Consider the following 20,272-nt stretch of genomic DNA (forward strand, 5'->3'; position numbering starts at 1 on the left):
TTTTTTTGGCTAGGCAGTGGGGTTAAGTGACTTGCCCGAGGTCACACAGCTAGTAAGTGTCAAGTGTCTAAGGCTGGATTTGAACTCAGGTCCTCCTGACTTCAGGGCCAGTGCTCTATTCACTGTACCACCTATCTGCCCCAATCAATGTCATTCTTAAACAGAGACACTTGGGTCTGACAAGTACAGACTACCATGGGATTATCACCTTCCATTACTAGAAGGTGAGCCTCTGTTAATGCAGTTCTCTATTCTTCTATATTCCATTTCTTCCCTGAAGTGGAGGATTGAGAGAAATTCACATTTTTGAAATCTAAAAATTCCTATTCCAAGGCCTCACTGAAGCATACAGACATGGCTGTGTTTTTGAAGGTTGTTCTGGCAGAATTCAAGCCCTTGCAGGACTTGCTAATTGAGAAAGGCTATCAGTAGGGTTTGGAGACAGACCATACACCCATCCTTGGAGCACCAGCTTAGCTAAGTTGTGAGAGCTCTTCATTAGCTTGGCCACAAAGTGATAAATTTATTTCATCACAGCAACTGCTGAAAACCCTGTAGATGTAGAGAGGTTGTCATCCATATCAGTGTATGTCATACACACAATAACAAAATCATGGCTGCTTGAAGTATGTGTGTGGTGAATATATATATATATATATATATATATATATATATATATATATAAATATATATATACATAGACATAGACATAGACATAGACACACACACACACACACATATGTATAAAAACTTCTGTATATATATGTAAACTTCTTAACAGAGCTGCCCAAAAGTGAGATGGACTACCTCAGGAGGTAGTGAGTTCCCTCTCCTTAGAAGCCTTCAAGAAGAACTTAGATGACCAATTCTCTCTCTCCCCCCCCCTCTGATTTAAATTCATTTTAAATAAATGCATGTTTTAAATTTTTACTTAAAGCTTTTATTTTCACACCACCTTAGTTTTCAAATACATTTAACTTCCCTCCCCAGCACACCATCCCTTATAACAAAAGAATAAAAGAGAAAGAAAAAAAGGAATTCAGCAAAATCAATATGTCAACTGAGTCTGGCATTTCTGCACTAGACTATTATAATGTTTCATATGTAATGTTCCACACCTATAGTTCCCTGGCTCTATAAAGAAGACGGGGAGGTACATTTTCTTATCTGAGGCCACATTTGGTCATTATAATGAGAAATTTTGAAGTATTAAAAAAAATAATATCTTTATGCTATGGCTAGGCTAGGCTGGGACCACTACTTCTACCCTAATTCTGCTAGTACTATTGGTAGGAGGTTAAGTAGGTTATAAGTCATTCGGACAATTAAAACAATATCTGCAAGGTTAATGTATTGGATAATTTCACCTACAGCAAATGTTTTTAAAATCACCTTAGGGTAAAAAAATATTGTAAAATGAGAAAACCATAAAAAAGCACACAAGGTCCTCCCAGTCGTTAACCCATGAGCTCTGACTTTATTTAAAAAAAAACCCAAAACCAAACAACATACATGAGCTAGAGAGACTAAGTTTCATTCATGGAATTACAAAATTGAGAAATGACAGGAAGGTCACAGATGTTGCCTATTTGAACTGATGAAATCAAAATTTTAGAGCAAAGAATCCTTGGAGAAAACTATCATTGTATGGTTCAAAGACCAGTTGATGTACTAGATAAAGGGCACAATAAAGAACCATGTGCCTCCCTATTTGGTACAAAGTGTCAAGTGTGGCATGGAAGAGGTTAGGGCGTGGTCTCATTTGTATGTATAAGTTGAAAATGGAGGAAATATCAACGAAACTTCAGGTGATCCCAAATTAGATATAGTACTTCCTATATTGGAAGCAAATAAAAATTGTAATTACAGTTGGAAATGGGTATATTTGGGAGGAAAGTAGTTCTTTAATATTGATATACCAAAGGCAAAAGAGAGGCAGAAAAAACAAAGTCCAAGGCTGAGCAAAGAACCAATTAATAATCACTTGGTATATAGCAGAATTTTTCCTGGCTCAATGAATAAGTGGCTTTGAGTGAAAAAAAGGTTGCTCCCTCATTAAGCACTTGCTTTTCACATGCCAGGCACTATCCTAAATACTGGTGAGACAAATATGAGTAAGCAAGATAGTCATTTGCCCTCGGGTAGCTTACATTCTAATGGGGGAAGAGATTATAATGTTCAGGAAACTAGCCAAGGTGATTCCTGACCCTCAAACACCAAATTCCATTCAATAGCAATACCAATGGCCTAGAAAACCACGTATGGGGGCAGGTTCTTCCTCTCATCTCCCATCTTCTACTTTTGAAATATTGTACCATTTTTAAAAAAAACAGAATTAGAGTTATAAGGTACCTTAGGATCTATCAAGTCCAACCTTTGCCTGGACGAGAATACCTTCTATAACATCCCCAACAAACGTTCAGCCAATCTTCCACAGATGATCTCTAATGAGGGGAGGGTTCACTATACCTAGAGAAAATCCTTTTCCTTTAGGCAAAGCTCAGTTGTCAGGGTTTTCTTTTCTTTTATGTCATACCTAAATCTGACTCTAAAACTTCCATCTGTTATTTCCCATTGTGCCCTCTGGGGCAAGGCAGAAGTTTAATACTCATTCCATATGACAGACCTTCAAATACTTGAACACATGCCCCTTTCACATCTTTTCTTCCTTAGGTTAAACATCCCTCAGTCTTTCAGCTGATCCTTGTATGGCATGACCTTTATATTCCCTTGAAAGGTGAAGTCACAGCATATAGGTTAGCCAGATGCAACATCCTGAGTCTAGTAATACTATTAAGAGAAATGATTATTTCTCTCTTGTATGAATAACTAATTATTGAATCAGAACCAAGTTTTTCCCCTTTTTCTACTTCCTTATCCAGAAATCAACCAGTGTGGGAAATCTCTCTAAAAGATTTACCTAGCCAGGATGGCTGAGATCTAATCAAAGACAGTAAAAGAAATTCTAAGTTTAGGCTAATGAATGCATTCCTGCTCTTGTGTTTGCTCAGACGGGTTTGGGAAAATGTGGATCCTCTTTTTGTCAGTCAGGTGATATGGAAATTGATATGTCTCTTTGACCAAGATTTGGGTTATCCAAATTATGTACCCCAAGACCCTCATTCTAATATAACCTACCCTCTCATTGTAATATTCATTCTCTCATTAATTGTTAACAAGTCATCGTTCATTGCCACCCTCAAGAATACCTGCTCTTCCAAGGGTATATAAACTGTGAGCCCACTGTCATGAGGGGTCTTTGCACTAAGTGAGAAATGGCCAAATGACCACCCTTTTATTAAAAAGATGGCATTATTAATGAAATGATTAAATTACCCAGGAATTATATCTCTCAAACTTTTTGATGCCACACTATTAAACACCACACTGACAGGTATCATGGTGCAGCAGATAGAGAATTGGCCTTGAAGTCAGAAAGAACTGGGTTTCAGTTTTGTCTCTAGCACACAGTGGCTATACCACCATGGGCAAGTCATATAAACTCTCAGTGACCCAGGGAGCTCTCATAGTACAAGTTGCAGAAAAGCTATTAGTTTTCATTAGTAGAGAAGATTCTTCACTAGAAGCTCTCTAGATCAATGAAATCACTCGTTTTATCCAAAAACAAAACTGTCAACCACTACCACCCTTTAAAATCCATACAGTATTTTTCTCAAAATCTTATATGGTAAGTGTTACAACTATTAATGTCACCATTTTACCATGGGAAAAAAAAATTGAGGCTTAGAATGGTGAAGCAGCTCTGTCCATTCCCACATAGCTGGGATTTGAATCTTTGCCTCTTGGCTCCTAATTTAGCACTTGTCTTATTGCATCACTGTCTCTCAATGCTAATCGATATAGAAATCTATTACTCTGCCATGACTTCATTGTTCCAAGGGCCTCAGTAGAGGCTTTAAAAAGGCCATAAAAATTAGTGGGGGAAAATGGCAGACAGGAGGCCCACCTCTCTTATTCTATTTATCTTCTATCCGTTATTATCATCTCTACTCTTTGATGACCCTCAAACCAATGTTTCCTGAGTCAGGCTTTTCTCCTGACTTCTAATCCTGCATCTCCAGACATCTCAAACTGGATGTCCAATAGACATCTTTTTTTTTTTTTTGGTGAGGGCAATTACGGTTAAGTAACTTACCCAGGGTCACACAGCTAGTGAGTGTGATATGTCTAAGGCTGCATTTGAACTCAAGTCCTCCTGGCTCCAGGGCCAGTGCTCTATCCACTGCACCACCTAGCTGTCCCTCCAATAGACATCTTAAACTCAATATATTCAAAATGGAACTTATTATTTTTCCCCTAAAGCCCTCTCCTACTCCTACCTTCCCTATTACTGCAGAAGGCAACATCATCCTTCCAATCCCTCAGGGTCACAACTTAGGAGTCATCCTGGATTCCTCACTATCTGTCCAATCTGTTGCCAAGGCCTGCTACTTTACTTTTGCAGCATCTTTCAAATAAGCCTCCTTCTCTCCTCTGACACCTCCACCACTCTAGTGCAGGCTGTCATTGCCACACACCTGGACTATTGCAGTAGTATTCTAAGTATTCTAGTTTATTTCCCTGCCTCAGGTCTCTCCCCAATCTAATCCATCTTCCATTTAGCCACTAAAGCCATATCAGCCACCAAAGTGATCTTCCTAAAACGCAAGTCTGATCGTGTCACCCCCTTACTCAATAAGTTCCAGTGGCTTCCTAACAAATACAAAATTAACCCAGTCCCCTTTTACCTTTCTAGTCTTTTTATCCCTCACTCCCTGACATGTACTCTTTGATCCAATAACATTGGTCTCCTGGCTGTTCCACAAACTAGACACTCCATGTCTTGGCTCCAGGCATTTCCTCTGGCTATCCCCCATGCCTGAAATCCTCAACTCCACCTACTGACCTCTCTGGCTTCCTTTAAGTCCCAACTAAATCCCATCTAATACAGGAAGGCTTCTCCAATCCTTCTTTATTCCAGTGCCTTCCCTCTGTTAGTTAATTCCTATTTCTCCTGCATATAGCTTGTTTTGTATATATTTCTTTGCATGTTGTCTCCCCTATTAGTTTGTAAGCTTCTTGAGGACAGGGACTGTATTTTGCCTCTTTTTGTATCTCTAGTGCTTAGCACAGTGCCTTGCATATTGTAGGCAATTTATATCTATTGACTGATTTTCTCTATTCTTAGGGCAAGTAGGGATCATCAATAGACTGGGAAAGCCACACTGCTTTCCTCTGTCTTAATTTTCCTTGTCCCTCTAAAGCCTAGCAAAAGTCTGTACAAGCAGATCTGTTTTTCAATTTACATGCCCAGTTTATACAATATTCTCCCATGAGTAGGGCTGGAAACATTGGCATCCAGGAATCTCAGAGTGGGACAAAACCCTGGAGAGGAAGCAATCCTGTAATAGATTAGAATGTATGATTTCAATGATTCTTCAGCCTTGGATGAAGGAAAATGAATGAATAAACTGAGTGAAAATGAAAATTAAAGAGATAAATAATGAAAAAAAATGGTCTGCCCAATGTACTGCCATTAGAAATGAATCACAGAGTGCCAGACTTCTTTTCAGATAACTTGTTTACAAATCCAGTGTCCAGACTGCCTACCAAATGGCAAAATAGCTAATGCATTAAGAACTCTGATGGAAAGATCTTTAGAAAAAAAGAGTGTGGAAATTCTGAGCTATTTACTCACAGGCACATTAAGTGCAATGTGAGTTGTGCAACAGGGAGATAAAGCAAAAGGTATTGAGCCTGATGAATCAAGGTGAAGGAAGGGCTTGGAAAAGTCCTACTCACTATCTAGTATCCATGAAGTGAAATGTCTGAATGAGTCAAAATAGTTCAGTAGGGATAGGGAAAACTAACAATGGGCAAGGTGGATGTCTCGGGATACTGACTTCAGCTGGCCATGGAGCACCCTGTTCCCAACTCCTTTTGAGGGACACAGGCTCATTCTTGGTTGACTAGGGTACTATTTAATAGTGCCAGAGGTGTAGTTGATGAGTGGATGATATAATGTTTTTCAAAAAGGGAGAAATTACCTTTTCTTTTGTGGGCAGAATCAATGTTCTTCTGTGCTTAAGGTTGTTAGGTATTTTGTAAGATAAGAATTTATAGACTGTGAGATTCTTGAGGGCAGGGACTGCCTTTGGTTTCTTTTTTGTATCCCCACTACTTAGGACAATGCCTGGCATGTGGGAAACACTTAATGAATACTGATTGATTAGGCAGAACCTAGAAAACCATCTGATTCATTACAAATTCAAATCCAGTCCCAGACACTGGGCAAATCACTTAATTTCTGCCTCAGTTTCCTCCTCTGTAAAACTGGGATAATAATAGCATCAACCTGCCAGGATTCCTGTGAGTGTAAAATGAGCTAACTTATCTAAAGTGCTTTGCAAACCTTCAAGTGCTAGTTACCCAGCCTGCAGATTCTATATAATAATTAAAACTCTATTACAGAAAGCAGTGTCTTAAAGATTTTCAGAGATTCTAGGACCTCCACTATAATCCCACTCCAGAATGGGAAGGTTTCTTTACATCAAATTACTATAAAGAATCTTGAGCAGTCAGTTAGGCTAGCCCTTGGCTGTGAGGAAGGGCATTTAAATAATTACTTGTATAAAATAAAAAAGTCAATAAATATTCATTGAGGGTCTATTGTACACAGGGTGCAAATGTCCACAGCTATTATTGCTAACCTTTACACATTATTTACAAATGTTTAAAGCATGGATAAAATATCCATTTGCCTGTGGTGAAATATAGAGTAACATTATAACAATAACTGTATAGGGATAGCCCATATCACTAAGACTACAATTCTTACAGTATGAAAGATGAAAATGAGATGGTGATGAGAACCCCTTAAAATCCTACTTCCCCCAAGAATTATATATCAGCTCACTATCCTTTAAAAACTAACAGATGAAAAATCTCTACACCACAACTATTGTTCCGTCATTTCAGCTATGTCCAACTCTTTGTGAGCCCATTTGGGATTTTCTTTGGTAAAGATACTGGAGTGGTTTGGCATTTCCTCCTCCAGTTCATTTTACATATGAGGAAACTGAGGCAAATGGGGTTAAGTGATTCACCCAGGGTCACATAGCTAGTAAGTCTCTGAGGCCACATTCGAACTCAGGTCTTCCTGATGTCCTCCATCCATCTAACTGCCTTATACCACAAATATACTCTTCAAAACATTCTTGAAAATTCAACAAATAAATTCTACTGGATCCAGAGCATCAATATAGATAAATATTGCCTACAAATGCCTGGACCTAATACTCATTCATAAAATTTGAAGAACATATTTACTAGATACTGCTATACTAAAAGACTCATAACCCTAAAAGCACATGGAATGAAAAGCTTTTAAAACAAAGAGACTTAATACAGGAAATTGAAAACTCTTTGGCAGTAGGACGAGGAGCATCTCATTCCTGTTATCCTCACTGCTACTAGAGTGGTTTGCATCTCCCACTGGATTTAACCTCAAAATGTTTTCAGTGAGTCAATGGAAGACAAGCTTATATCTCTGTACTTTTACTGAATTACAAAAAGTGGTCTTTCTCTCCACCTGCACAATAGCCCAAAGAAATGAAATATTAAAGAATGATAGAAGAATGGCAACTTGTCCTTAGATTGTTTTTTTCTCAACTGTCAAACAAGATGGGAAGAATGATATAACAGTGATAATAACAATAATAATACTAACATCTCATATTTGTGTAGTGCTTAAGGTTTGCAAAAGACTTCACAGACATTTTCTCATTTGATCCTCAATACAGTCCAGATGAGGAAACTGAGCCTCAGAGAGGTTAACTGCCTTTCCAAGGGTCATAGAGCTAGTAAAGATCTGCCAAGGCTGGCTTCAAAACCAGTTTAAAACATTTTACAATTCACAGGGATCGACAATGTAAAACTATTTCCTCCTGTTCTTCCTACAATGCGGTAGAGGTAGATTAATTATTCTCCTCGTAGCCTTCATTTCTCTGAGTTGAGGAACAGAAATTATATTAATTTTTATTTTAAACTCAGTGGATGATTTGGTATTCTCTGCAGAAGACCTAACACCTATCACCATTAGTAAATAAAAGCATGTGCAACAATAATCATGGCGTTTTCCACTTTGCCAGATATAATATACAACATAAAAACACTGAGCCAGAAAATGGTCAATAAATGGCTGTTAAGTGTTAAGGACTGGGGGAGATTAGTATTTAGATTATTAACAAATTAAAAATGAAATCATGACCCAGTTTTGTCTTTGGATGCATGGGAGTAACATCAACCAATTTTCAGGGTAGCATTAACCTTTAAATTTTTAAAAAAGTTTTAAAAGCAATCTGCAACTAGGAGGCTACTTGAAAGCACCTTTTTTTTTCTTGGGGTTCCTCTTGAAGTGTTGAGGAATGCAAAGCAGCCCTAGGGGATGTTCACATTTCTCTGCCAGCATTTGATACATTGAGACTCAATTTTTTAGCATTCTGGTGCAGGCAGCAGGGATTAGCTACTTTATGTGAAAACTCCTAAAACAAACAAGCTCTGCCATGTCAGGGAAGGTTTAAGTCAATCAAAAAAAAAAGTAACATGAGGAGTGCAATGCTGTTTCCAAGGAAATCACTATTGCCCTGGGTTTCCTAGACAGTAATTACAGGGAGCATAAAGATGACACAAGAACTGTTGAGAAAGTCAGCTTTCTGCTGGTTACCTGAGATTGCCAAGTGGTGTCAAACCAAAACACACTAGCAAAGGATTGCTTAACTGGATGGTAAGTGCCTGACGTCCATGAGATATCATCTGACTAATATCTCACCTTCTTGAAAGGCATCAGTACCTCCCACCCTTTCTGGAATCATAATGTTAGAAGCAGATGCCATCTGCTTGTTACACAGTCGAAAGGCCATATTTTTCTTTCTTCTGTGAGACTCACTGGGGTGACTTGAAGAGGAGGAAAGAGGTAAGGGCAAGTGTGGGCTGAGCATCTAAGAAGCATGAACAAGGAGTGTGGGAGACAGAGAGTTAAGTGAATGACTTCCTTAGGGTGCTCAAATAAAATGGGTCAAACATAATGGGTAGGGAGAGGGAGGAAGAAAATACAGGCGGCTAACAGGAGAAATCTCAGGGCTTGAGTTCATTTTTCTGGTTGAAGACCCTTCAGGGCCCAGATCAACTGCCCCCCCCCCCCAAGAGGCTTGTCTTGATTTCACTCAGTGCTAGCATTTTCCCCACCCTACTACTAAATAGTATCATTTATTTATTTGTCATAAATCCTGTATTCATTTACCTGCAAGCTCATTAAATCCCTTCAATAGAATGTAAGCTCCTCCAGGGCAGGAACTATGTGTCTGTTGAGTATTTATAACCCCAGCTCATAGCATAGGGCCTGCCACATGGGGGCACTTAATAAATACTTGACTGACTGATTGCTGCTGCAAACTGAGATCAAGCAAAGAAAGGGAGAAATGTGTACAGTTTTTTTATGCTTGTGTTGACTATTTTAAAAGAGCTTTATTTTGTAGACAAAACAGAGAAAACACGAGCCAGCTCTAGTGCATCAAGTTTATCACTCCAAGGAAAAATATTAGACAAAATTAGCACAAGACAAGATTTCGGTAACATATTCTTTAAGAGGTGTATAATTTATTGGGGGTGGGGTAGGGTGGGAAGGAAGTAATATCTAAAGCTCCATTTGTTTCGAAAACATTGTATTTCCTTCCAACAGAGAAAATTGTCAAGTTGGTTAAAAATTTGATAAAATATTTATTGCTGCCATTAAGAGAGCTCCTGAAGTGATATCTTTTAAATCACAGAAAATTCAACTGTAGTTTCTTCTAATTTAAATAAAAGTTATATTTCACTGCTGAGTGCTCATAAACACTGAATGTTTGTTGCTACCAGCAGTTGAGTTGAGCATGAAAATTTCCAGTGTAAACCTGTATAGAGCTGCATTAGAAAAACACTGGAATATTTTATGTACTTAACTACAATGAATTCTAGTAATTCAAGAAGATGGGGCTTAGGTCAGTCATTCTTTTATTGACCAGAAGTAGTGATCATATGGTTTGGGTGAATGTTAAGAGAACACTTTAGGATATCAGGAAAGAAAATGGGTAGGTCAGTAAACGTTACTCTTTTAAACCATCAAAAGCCTTGTCCAGTCTTCAGTTCCCTATCTTAGAGTTAGTCGGGGAACCTCACCACAGGTCAAGTACTCAGTACATAAGCATTATGTTACTTTAATATGTGTTTGGAAAAGACAGAAGTCCAGAAATCTGGTTTCAGTCTCTTAACCAAAATCTGACTTTCCTCAGATGATATCACACCCACCTATTTCCACTTCAGTGGAAACTTCCATTTCCCATTTTGCCTTTTTTTTTTTTTAAGGCAGTTGGGATTAAGTGACTTGCCCAGAGTCACACAGCTAGTCAGTATCAAGTGTTCGGTCTGAGGCCAGATTTGAACTTAGGTCCTCCTGACTTCAAGGCCAGTACTCCATCCACTGTGCCACCTAGCTGCCCCCCATTTCCCACTTTGCTAAACACAGTGGGTGAGGATGGGTTGATCTGTTCTTTCTTCCCTAAGCATAACTTCTACTCTATTGATCTACCATCACCATTCTATTTCTATTCTTTTAAAGACTAATTTCCCCACTAGGCTCATCTTTCTCCTCCCTACCTTGCCTTGGGCCTTAATCCTCAGGACTTCAATGTGATTGTTAAATGATCCGTGTGGTACCCTGACCTTCCAGCTCCTCATTCCCTAGGACCCCGGTGATCTTTATCTCCTCTTGCTTCAGTTACTTACCAACAGAGCCATACCTCTGATTTTATTACTGCCTGGCAGTGTTACTGCTTCAAGATCTCAAAACTTGGAGCTCATAACACCCATAAACCTGCTCTTGGTCCTCATCAAGAACTTCCATTAATCTATTCTTTTAGTTCCTTCTAACTATACTTGCCTCTGCCCATTTTAATTCTCTCTTCATAAACACCCTAGAATCCTTCACTCTTGTTTTTCTTTTTGAGCCCACTTGGCCAAAACTCAACCCTGAATTTGCCTTCATCCTTCTCTCTCTCTCTCTCTCTCTCTCTCTCTCTCTCTCTCTCTCTCTCTTGGTTCTGTTTCAAGGTCAAACGGCATGGTTGGAAGAAGTCACAGAACAGCATGGGAGGAATATAAGAAGAAATATGCGAATAATAGCTATTTTTAAAGTCTGGGGAAATTAATCTTATGTAAAGACATAATGGGATTAAAAAGAAAATGGAAAAAATGAATATTCTTACAAAATATTTTCCTAATTTGTTATCTCATAGTTACTTAACATTTTTTTTTAAAAAAGGAAACTTCCTTAAATTTGCTTTTTCATTAAGACGTTATAGAATCTCAGATTCTTTGTGGTAGAAAAAAGAAGTAAGTTTGCAGGGATTAAAATGAACCTACCTAATAGTAATATCTTAACATTAAAAATGATACCATATTTATTGAACCATATGCTTAATTTGTAGACCAGAATAAAGGGAGCATTAATGCACAGCACATTCCCAGGAAAGGGGAGGAGGACCAAAAGAGTAATCAATTCAACTCAATGTTAGCTTAGGGCATTTTTCCATGACTGCTGAACCCCTAGCAAGTGTCAGGCAGCTAAAGTGACACAGAAATGTGTAAGTGATGTTGTTATCTTAGTGATGATCCAGGAAACTAGATAAAAACAAAATTTCTGTGTAAAGTCTTAACACAAAATACTTCAATCACTGTATAAATTAATACATTTGTTCATTAATACTTGGGTCTTTCCCCCAAAAGCAAATGGTACTAATTAAAAAAAAATTCTTACCAATCTCTGTTTCTGTAGCTCTTCTCTGAGAACTCTATCTTCTGGTAAAACATCACACAATAAAAAATAATTGTCTTGCTCCTCTGTTGAGAGATTACAAAGATAAATGACAAATATGTATTCTTAATTTTTTTCCTCAAAAGATTTATTTTTAAAAATATGTATCTCTATCAGGACTTATCCTGACATATAGCTCTGTTTTAGCCTTTTTCAAACTGGGTAAGACAAGTAAAACTAGTTAATTTTAATTGTTATGAAATTAATGTAAGGTACCAGATTATTACTTTGCATTCTTGGATTGAAAGGAATAGAAAAAAGCTGAATGGCATACTCACCAAATGGAGCTTTGCAATTGGTTCTTATCAAACTACAGAAATCTGTGATAGGCTGCTCAGTGAACCTCTTCTTCCAATATAAAACATACCTTAAAATAATCCAAAAACAGAGAGTTGAAAGGAGTTTCAATACTGCCTCCTCTACAGCAGGCCTGTATAACTTGTGGCCTATGGGCATGCTAAAGGATTTTGGGTGGCCTGTGAAAAATGCAGAGGATACTGTAACTGGCCCGCGGGCTACAGGTTGTACAGGCCTGCTCTAGAGTGATGGGCTTTTAGAAGAATATCTGTTTGCCACAAAGTGACATGCTTATGATGGAATATTGCTTGGAAGTTTGTGATAAAAAAGGAATGGCACCATAGTGTACCGTTTTGTTACCAAATTTGAAATTAATATTTTATGAAGTAAAATTATATGGCATGGAAATCATTCAGTTTTACTGGCTTCTCTTTCCACACTTCATCAGAAACTGTTCTCTCCAAGGTCACTAAATAATGCCCTTATTGACAAATCCACTAGGCATTTTTAAGCCCTTGTTGTCCCTGACCATTCTGCAACATTTAAAACTTTTGGCCATTCCTCCTTCCTTGGCTTCCATGACACTATACTTTTATGATATTCTCTTCTACCTTAATTGTCCCTTCTCTGGTCTCCATTGGTTCATACCTTCCTCTTGTCCTTTAAAGATTCTTTATTTGCCTCTTTTCTGTCTCTATACTCTCTCCCTTGAAAACAACATTAACTCATACGGTTTCAAATATCAGTTGCAGGTAGATGTCTCTTAATTCCATATCTAAACTCTCTCCTGTCCTTTATCTCCAAATATCTGTTGGACATCTATACTTGCATGTGCCTGGCCATTCCCTAACATCTCAAACTCAAAATACAAAAAGTATTTCTTTGTGTATTTTTGTGAAGACCTCTCCATTAAACTTAGTACATTCTAACCTGTATCAGTAATTTGGGTAGATTATATATCTGCCTTGTACTTTTTTCTTTGTTAGGCTGTGAAGTAAGGTTGACCTAAATAAAAGGTGAAATCTGGCCACTTGGAACCAGATCCTATACATGAGGAATTTACTAGAATGTATACTGATTTCTACACTTATTGTAAAACATACAAACAAACAGATGGGCAAAGAAAGAACAAGAAGGAAAGGGCAGCCCTTTATTCACTATACTCCCCAACTTCCATCAGATTGGAAACTGTTCAAGGTCAAGATCTCTGTTTTATTTAATCTCTATATCCTCAATGACTGACAAAGAGTCTTGCGCGTAGTTAAGCACTTAATATCTTATTGAATTCACTCTACGTTAATAAGTATTATTGAATTCAGAGCATTAGGTTTAGTTCTTGTCACCATATTCTAGGAAGGTTATTGATAGTCTGGAGAGTATCCATAAGAGGGTAACTAGAATGATTAAGGCCCTTAAGTTTATGTCATGTGAGAACTTGTTTAACAAACTGGCTTGGGATTTTTATCCTAGAGAAAACTGAGGAGGAACATGATAGCTTGCACGTGGAGAAAGGATTAGATTTGTTCTGCTTGGTCCCAGACTGTAGAACTGGAAACAGTACGGGGAAATTGCAATGAGTTAGGCCTGATGTAAAGAAGAGCATCCAGAGGTCAAAGGTAGCTATGCTTGGGAGATCTTCGTGCAAAGGCTGGACGCCTTCAATCTGCATAGGTATGGGGAAAGGTCAATTGAGATATTCCTATGGTACATTCAAAGCTTTTCTGAAGTGATATTTTAAGTGTGATATCAACGTATAACCAAGCATCTATTAAACAGGCTAGATTTCATATTATCCAACAAAACTGAGTATTGGGTGATTATCAGTTATATAAAGAATTGTAAAATCATGTAATAGGAATTCAGCTGTTAATTTCACTTTTTATAACAACACAGGAAGAGTCTACACGTACAGTTTGGGTCTAAATAAGGCAAACTGAATGGTGGGAGCAAGATAGACAAGGTTACAACTCACTCGATGAATGTAATGAGCAGAGTTAGCTGCTGCACACTGGCAAAATTTAAAAGCTTAACATCCAGACCTCCATTTCTGATGAGAGGGGGAAAGATGACAGGAGTCAGTGATCTGTTCATCTTCCCATTTATCTAACAAGATTTATGCTGCCAATTGGAAACTCTTTGTCAAATGGTACAAGGAGAGATTGTCGTTGCCTTCCCAGGGAGAAAGGAAATGGAAGGGTTGGCTTCATGTGCAGGCATAGCTGATGGATAAAAGAGAAACTTACAACAAAAGACCAGGCCCTGTAACAGTGATAGGTGTCAATAAAAAAAGATAAAAGAGAAATACATTTGTGTGTCTGGATATTTGCAACAAATGTATATATAAATACAATATCCAGTCCTGACAAAATAAAACATTAAGAGACCTGACAGATTTTATTAATCTGTATTTGGTTCTTTGTATTACCTACCCCCGTAACAATAGGACCATGCTCAGTATAGTAGCTGCTGTGAGAAGATAGTGAGTTCCTTGGGGCAGGACTGTTTTTTGCCTTTCTTTGTATTTCCAGTACTTAGAATGGTGCCTGGTACTTAATAAATGTTTATTGACTGAGTGCTCCAAAAAATAATGGTTATAGTATAAGTACTGATATAAGGGTAAAGGTCTGTTGTGCTTTTTTTCCCCCCACTATTCTGCAAGGTTTTCCAAACAGTATCCTCCTTATCCCAATAATAATTTGCCTTCTGTCATTTTATTTTTTCCCCTTTTTTCCTTAACATTTTCCTATCCTCAATTACCAGATATCTTGAAGTGTTACCAAAAGGGTGTTAATAGTTAAAAGAGAAGTCAGAGAGCTTTATTCCCAGTACTAGTTGGGAAATCTCAATATCCATATCTCTGCTGAAAATTTGCTAGTTAGCTGCATGTGGTAACTATGCTAGCAGCTTTAGAGAACAAATAAGTCATGGCCCTCTGCCTAATAGATCAATATAATTCAGAAAAAAAGATATATAAAAGAGCACAGAATCATAGATTTAGAGGTAGAAGGGAGCTGAGAAACCATCTAGTCCAGGCTCTTCTTGTTACAGATGAAGAAATTGAGGCCCAGAGAAATTAATGATTTGTTCAAGATCTCATAGGAAGAAAGTGTCAAGGATGGGATCTGAACCCAGTTCTTTTGGACTCTATAGTCAGACCTCTATCTATTATATCATGGTGCTATTCCAAAGGCAAAACAGACAACAGGACAACAATAGTACCAATGTTTGCTGTTGTTTAGTCATTTTCAGTTGTGTCCAACTGTGTGACCTCACTTGGGTTCTTCTTGGCAAAGATACTGGAGTGGTTTGCCATTTCCTTCTCCAGCCCATTTTATAGATGAGGAAACTGAGTCAAGCAGGGTTAAGTGACTTGCCCAGGTTCACATAGCTAATAAATGTCTGAGGTCAGATTTGAACCCATGAAGATGAGTCTTCCTGACTCCAGGCCTGACACTCTATCTACTGTACCACCTAACTGCTCTATAGTAGTACCAGTACATGTACTAAATAAGTAAATGAATATTTAAAGTATTAAATGAAACAACAGTGACACATTTATATAGAATCTTAAGGTTTACAAAGCACTCTACTCACAACAACCCACTGATTTGTGTACTACAAGTATTGCTATCCCTGTTTTACAGAGGAGGAAACTGAGTCTTGGAGAGGATAAATGACATGACCATGGTCCGATGGATAGTATCTTGAAATCTGAGTTGGGGATGGTGAGAACTGGAACTGAGGTCACCACATTCCAAGTCTAGTACACTTTTGACTTGCTTCTTAATATATGACATGTTTCACAGTTTCCTTTTCTCATGCTGAGAGCCCTGCTTAATCCTTCCTTACAGCAGTGAAATATGGAACCTCCTAAGATAACTGGGAGTAAGCATCATATGACATATCTCTGTCCCTTGGCTTGTTTTGGATGCACAATGTGGAGGAACTACAGAAATGCTATTTGAAATGTTGCTCACAGCACCAGCAACCTTTTCATTCTTCATACCAGAGTTCTATCACGGACTGAACACAGCATTTTGACAAATATACTGGAGAGCAAAGCAAGGGGAGAGGAATCCAAACCAGGCTGGAGCCCTGATCCCACAGCAAGCTTGAGATACCACCTCATCTGGAAATATCACCTATATTTCCCTTCCCCCATCCCTTCCCACCCTGGAAGGGGAAACAGGCAGGAAAAATCAAGGGAAGATAGGAGAGAACATCAGAAGAACAAAAACAATGTTCTACTAAAACCCTGCTACCTCAAACCCTATTTCACTGACCAGTTGTTGACAGGTGCCTCAGGACTTGTCAAAATACATTGAGAGAGGGGCAAAGCCAAGATGGCTGAGGGGTAGAAGAAGTGCCAGGAGATCCACTCTACCAACTTCCCCAAACTGATCTAGAAAATGTACCAGGTCAAACCCTGATGGGGAAATCCAGAAAAAGTCATAGCTGAGCTTGGCATTCGAGACTTAGTGGACCAGGAGTGGATGAAGTACTACAACATTTGGGAAGAGACTGTGCACTAGGGAAGGAGGAAGTTGCAAAACTGTACTGGGGAGTCCCAGACTCATAGTGGGCACTGCAGCAGGACAAGTGCCAACTGATACTTTTGTTGCCAACTGTCCAGTTCTGGATCATACATCCGGGGCAGACTGAGAAGTCTTGCTCAGGGGAGTGGTGTTCTTGATTAAGGAGATCACGGGTGGTATACTGAGAAAGGGCAAAGTTCAGAAGCCAGCAGAAGCAATAGTTCAGACCCTCAGGAAGTGAGCAGGGTCTTAATGAAAGCATCTGCTGAAGGATAACTAAGGCAGGAATCTCAAACCATAGAGGAGCCTACAGTTCTGCCACTCTGAGCCAACAAAGTTTTCCACGTGGCTGATAGGGCCTGAATCAGTATCTGTCTACTCATGCACAGACCAAACCCAGGTGATGAGCTCAAATCAGATCACTTTGGAAACAGTGAAAGCTGTTTCTTAAGGGAAAAAAAAATCGAAATAAAAGAGATTCAAGGAACAGGAACTATTTTCACTTGGAATTCAGATACAGGAAGATGCACACACACAGAGATACTTAGAGAAGCTGCCATTTCTGTGTACTTATTAGAAGGTACATAATCAATAAACAGATGAGATTATTCTAGCTCCAAGTAAGAAAATGCCAGTATTTAACACAGAACTCTAAACTCAGCACTTGATCTCACATTCTAATGAAGAAGGTCTCATGGAAAAGTTTGAGTCTGTTAACCAACCTAGTTGCATGCATAGAGTTACTCAATTGCTTTTCTTGCGGCAGTGATGCTGTTTTCAACACAGAACACAAACGTTCCTTTGTACCTTGCCCTCCTATCCCCAGGCTATCCCTAAGATCCTACAATAACACAATACTCAGTACCTCAAGAAAGCAGTGACAGGACCAGCTCAGCCTTCTCTCCAGAAGTGTGGCAAAGTCTAGCCCTAACATCAAGTCCCAAGTAAAGAAGTAGACGGAAGAATGGATAAACAAGAAAAGAATTATTATAGTTTCAGGGATGCTTAAGATGCAAAAGCAGAAGAAAAGAATGACTCCAAAAATCTGCAAGCAATGCCTCAGAAACAACAACAACAAAACAATTTGGATACAAACTCTACCAGAATTCCTGGAAAAGATGAAGCAAGAGTTAATTTTGGGGAAAAAAAATATAGAGTGCTTGAGGAAAAATTGGAAAAGAAATGAGAGCTATGAAAGAAAGAATTGGAAAGGGAATTAACAGCTTGGAACAAGAAGTATAAAACCTTGCTTAAGCAACAAATTCCCTTCAAATTAGTCAACCAAACAGAAGCCAATGATTCCATGAGACAACAAGAAACATTTTAACAAAGTCAAAAGGCTGAACAAAATACAAAATTTAAGGTATCTCATAGCAAAAATAATGGATCTAGAAAACGGATTGAGGAGAAAAAAAATTAAAAAATCATTGGACTACCTGAATGCAAAAAAAAAGCCTACATATTTTTAAAAATCTTAAAAGTGCCCAGATCTTAGAACCAGAGGTCAAAGTGGAAATTAAAAGAATTCACTGATCATCTTCTGAAAGAAACCCTAAAATGAAAATTCCAGGAATATCATAACCAAAATCCAGAGAAAAGATACTATAAATAGCCAGAAATAAAGAATTTAGAAGCCACAGTTACAATTATACGTGATTTAGTAGCCACCACTATAAAGGAGAGAACTTACAATGTGATATTCTATAAGGCAAGAATAAAAGCTTCCAGCCAAGAATAACTTACCCAACAAGGAAAAGGGAGAAGGGCAAAAGGGGAATTAGAGGGAGGCAAGATTAGGGAAAGAATTGGTGTTAAGCCAAAAACCAACAAGGATACAGAAGATATTTATTACTCTTTTTGAGGCGGTAATAAGCCGAGGGGAATCTGATGGGATACCCATAAACTGGGGAATGAATGAGTAGATTATGGCATGTAAATGTGATGGAATGCTATTATGTAGAACCTAGATCATCATAATTCACCAACCAGAATTCTCGGGGGCTAATGATGAAACACGCTACTTACTTCCTGACTGAGAAGTAAAGGACCCAGAACGTAGAACGAGACAGACTTTTTTTGGACGTGGCTAATGTGGAAATTTGTTTCAGTTGACTATACATGTTTATAATGGGTTTTGCTTCTCTTATGTTATCAACTGGGGAGTGCAGTAGGGTGGGGTGGAAGGATAAGATCTTGGCTGACTAAAACTAATTAAATTAAGAAAATTAAATAAAGAAAAAAAGAAGAAAAAACAAATAAATACTTCCCAAGACACAAGGGCACCTATTTTCCAGGGCTGGTCAAGGCATATAAACAACTTATTTTCGTGTTGTACAAGATTAGCTAACTGTAAAACAAGGTTTTATATTGTTATACCGCTGAGTAAGTCAGTTAAATGTAGAAGAGTTTGGTTTCTTAACTATAAAAATCGATGATGATTCTACCTGCCTTTGCTAAGGTGCTATCACATCGATATCCAAAGGAACTCTGAAAGCCTCAGTATTATTATAAAGGGGAAAAATTATTTGCCATTAATCTATCTTCCTCCTTCAGAATGAGTTATTAGGAGTCAGTACTGAAAACAATAAATGGCAATAAATTATAACTTAACTGGTAACTCTTAGAGTCTTCACTTTTCACCAGAAGGTCAGTACCAAGGACTTTAAAAGGCGGAAGTTCAAAATATAAGAGAGGCAGTGAAGAGAAGGGGCAGCTAAGTGGCACAGTTGATAGAGTGCCGGGCCTGGAGTCAGGAAGACCTGAGTTCAAATTTGACCTTAGACATTTACCAGCTATGTGACCCTGGCCAAGTTTGCCTGTTTGCCTCAGTTCCTTATCTGTTAAATGAGCTAGAGAAGGAAATGGCAAACCACTCCAGTATTTCTGCCACGAAAACCCCCAATAAGGGTCACAAAGAGTTGCACATGAATGAAATGAGGGAACAATGACAAAAGTGTTGAGAAGTAGAAAACTCTCTCTAGGTCAAAAAGCCCAAGTTGTAGTCTCAGCTCTGACACAAACTATGGGATTTGAGGTCCAAGTCCCTTAAACCTTTAAGGGCCTCAGTTTTCTTGTCTATAAAATAATAGTGGACTAAATATCCGAGTTATTTTCTAGCTCTAACATTCTATGACCTGTAAGTATCTTTCACAGACTTGCCAATATAAACATAAGCCCTTATTCTATTAATGCTATTGTCTACGCAAGTGCACATCACTGGAAATGTCTGATGAATGAAAAAGGCGGGGAAAACTGAAGCATGGCTGTGAAGTTAGGCAACAACAAATGAGAGGAGAGCAAGGTATACAGCAGCAAGAGACAAGAAACGTTTATGTTCTGTCTGTTGGAAACAGTATCACTGCAGCAAGAAAATTGAGTAGCTCTATGCATGCAACTAGCTTGGCTAACAGACTCAAACTTTTCCATGAGACCTTCTTTATTAGAATAACTTAAGAGATCAAGTGCTGAGTTTAGAGTTCTGTGTTAAATACAGCATTTTCTTACTTGGAGCTAGAATAATCTGATCTGCTTA

General features: G+C 38.3%; 1 protein-coding gene across 2 annotated transcripts in view; it reads right to left on the reverse strand.

Annotated features, from left to right (window-relative positions):
* The window catches only part of ZNF277 (zinc finger protein 277), a 170,992-nt gene that overhangs the window by 59,831 nt on the left and 90,889 nt on the right, over positions 1 to 20,272 (reverse strand). For both annotated transcript variants that reach the window (XM_020984642.2, XM_020984644.2), the window contains exons 3-4: positions 12,187 to 12,275; positions 11,852 to 11,934 (exon numbers count right to left, since the gene is read on the reverse strand). In XM_020984642.2, the coding sequence (XP_020840301.1) occupies positions 11,852 to 11,934; positions 12,187 to 12,275 (172 nt within the window). The remainder of the gene's footprint in view (positions 1 to 11,851; positions 11,935 to 12,186; positions 12,276 to 20,272) is intronic.

This window comes from Phascolarctos cinereus, unplaced genomic scaffold (assembly GCF_003287225.1).
Source record: "Phascolarctos cinereus isolate Bilbo 61053 unplaced genomic scaffold, phaCin_HiC Scaffold_1;HRSCAF=81, whole genome shotgun sequence".
NCBI classification, from domain to species: Eukaryota; Metazoa; Chordata; class Mammalia; order Diprotodontia; family Phascolarctidae; genus Phascolarctos; species Phascolarctos cinereus.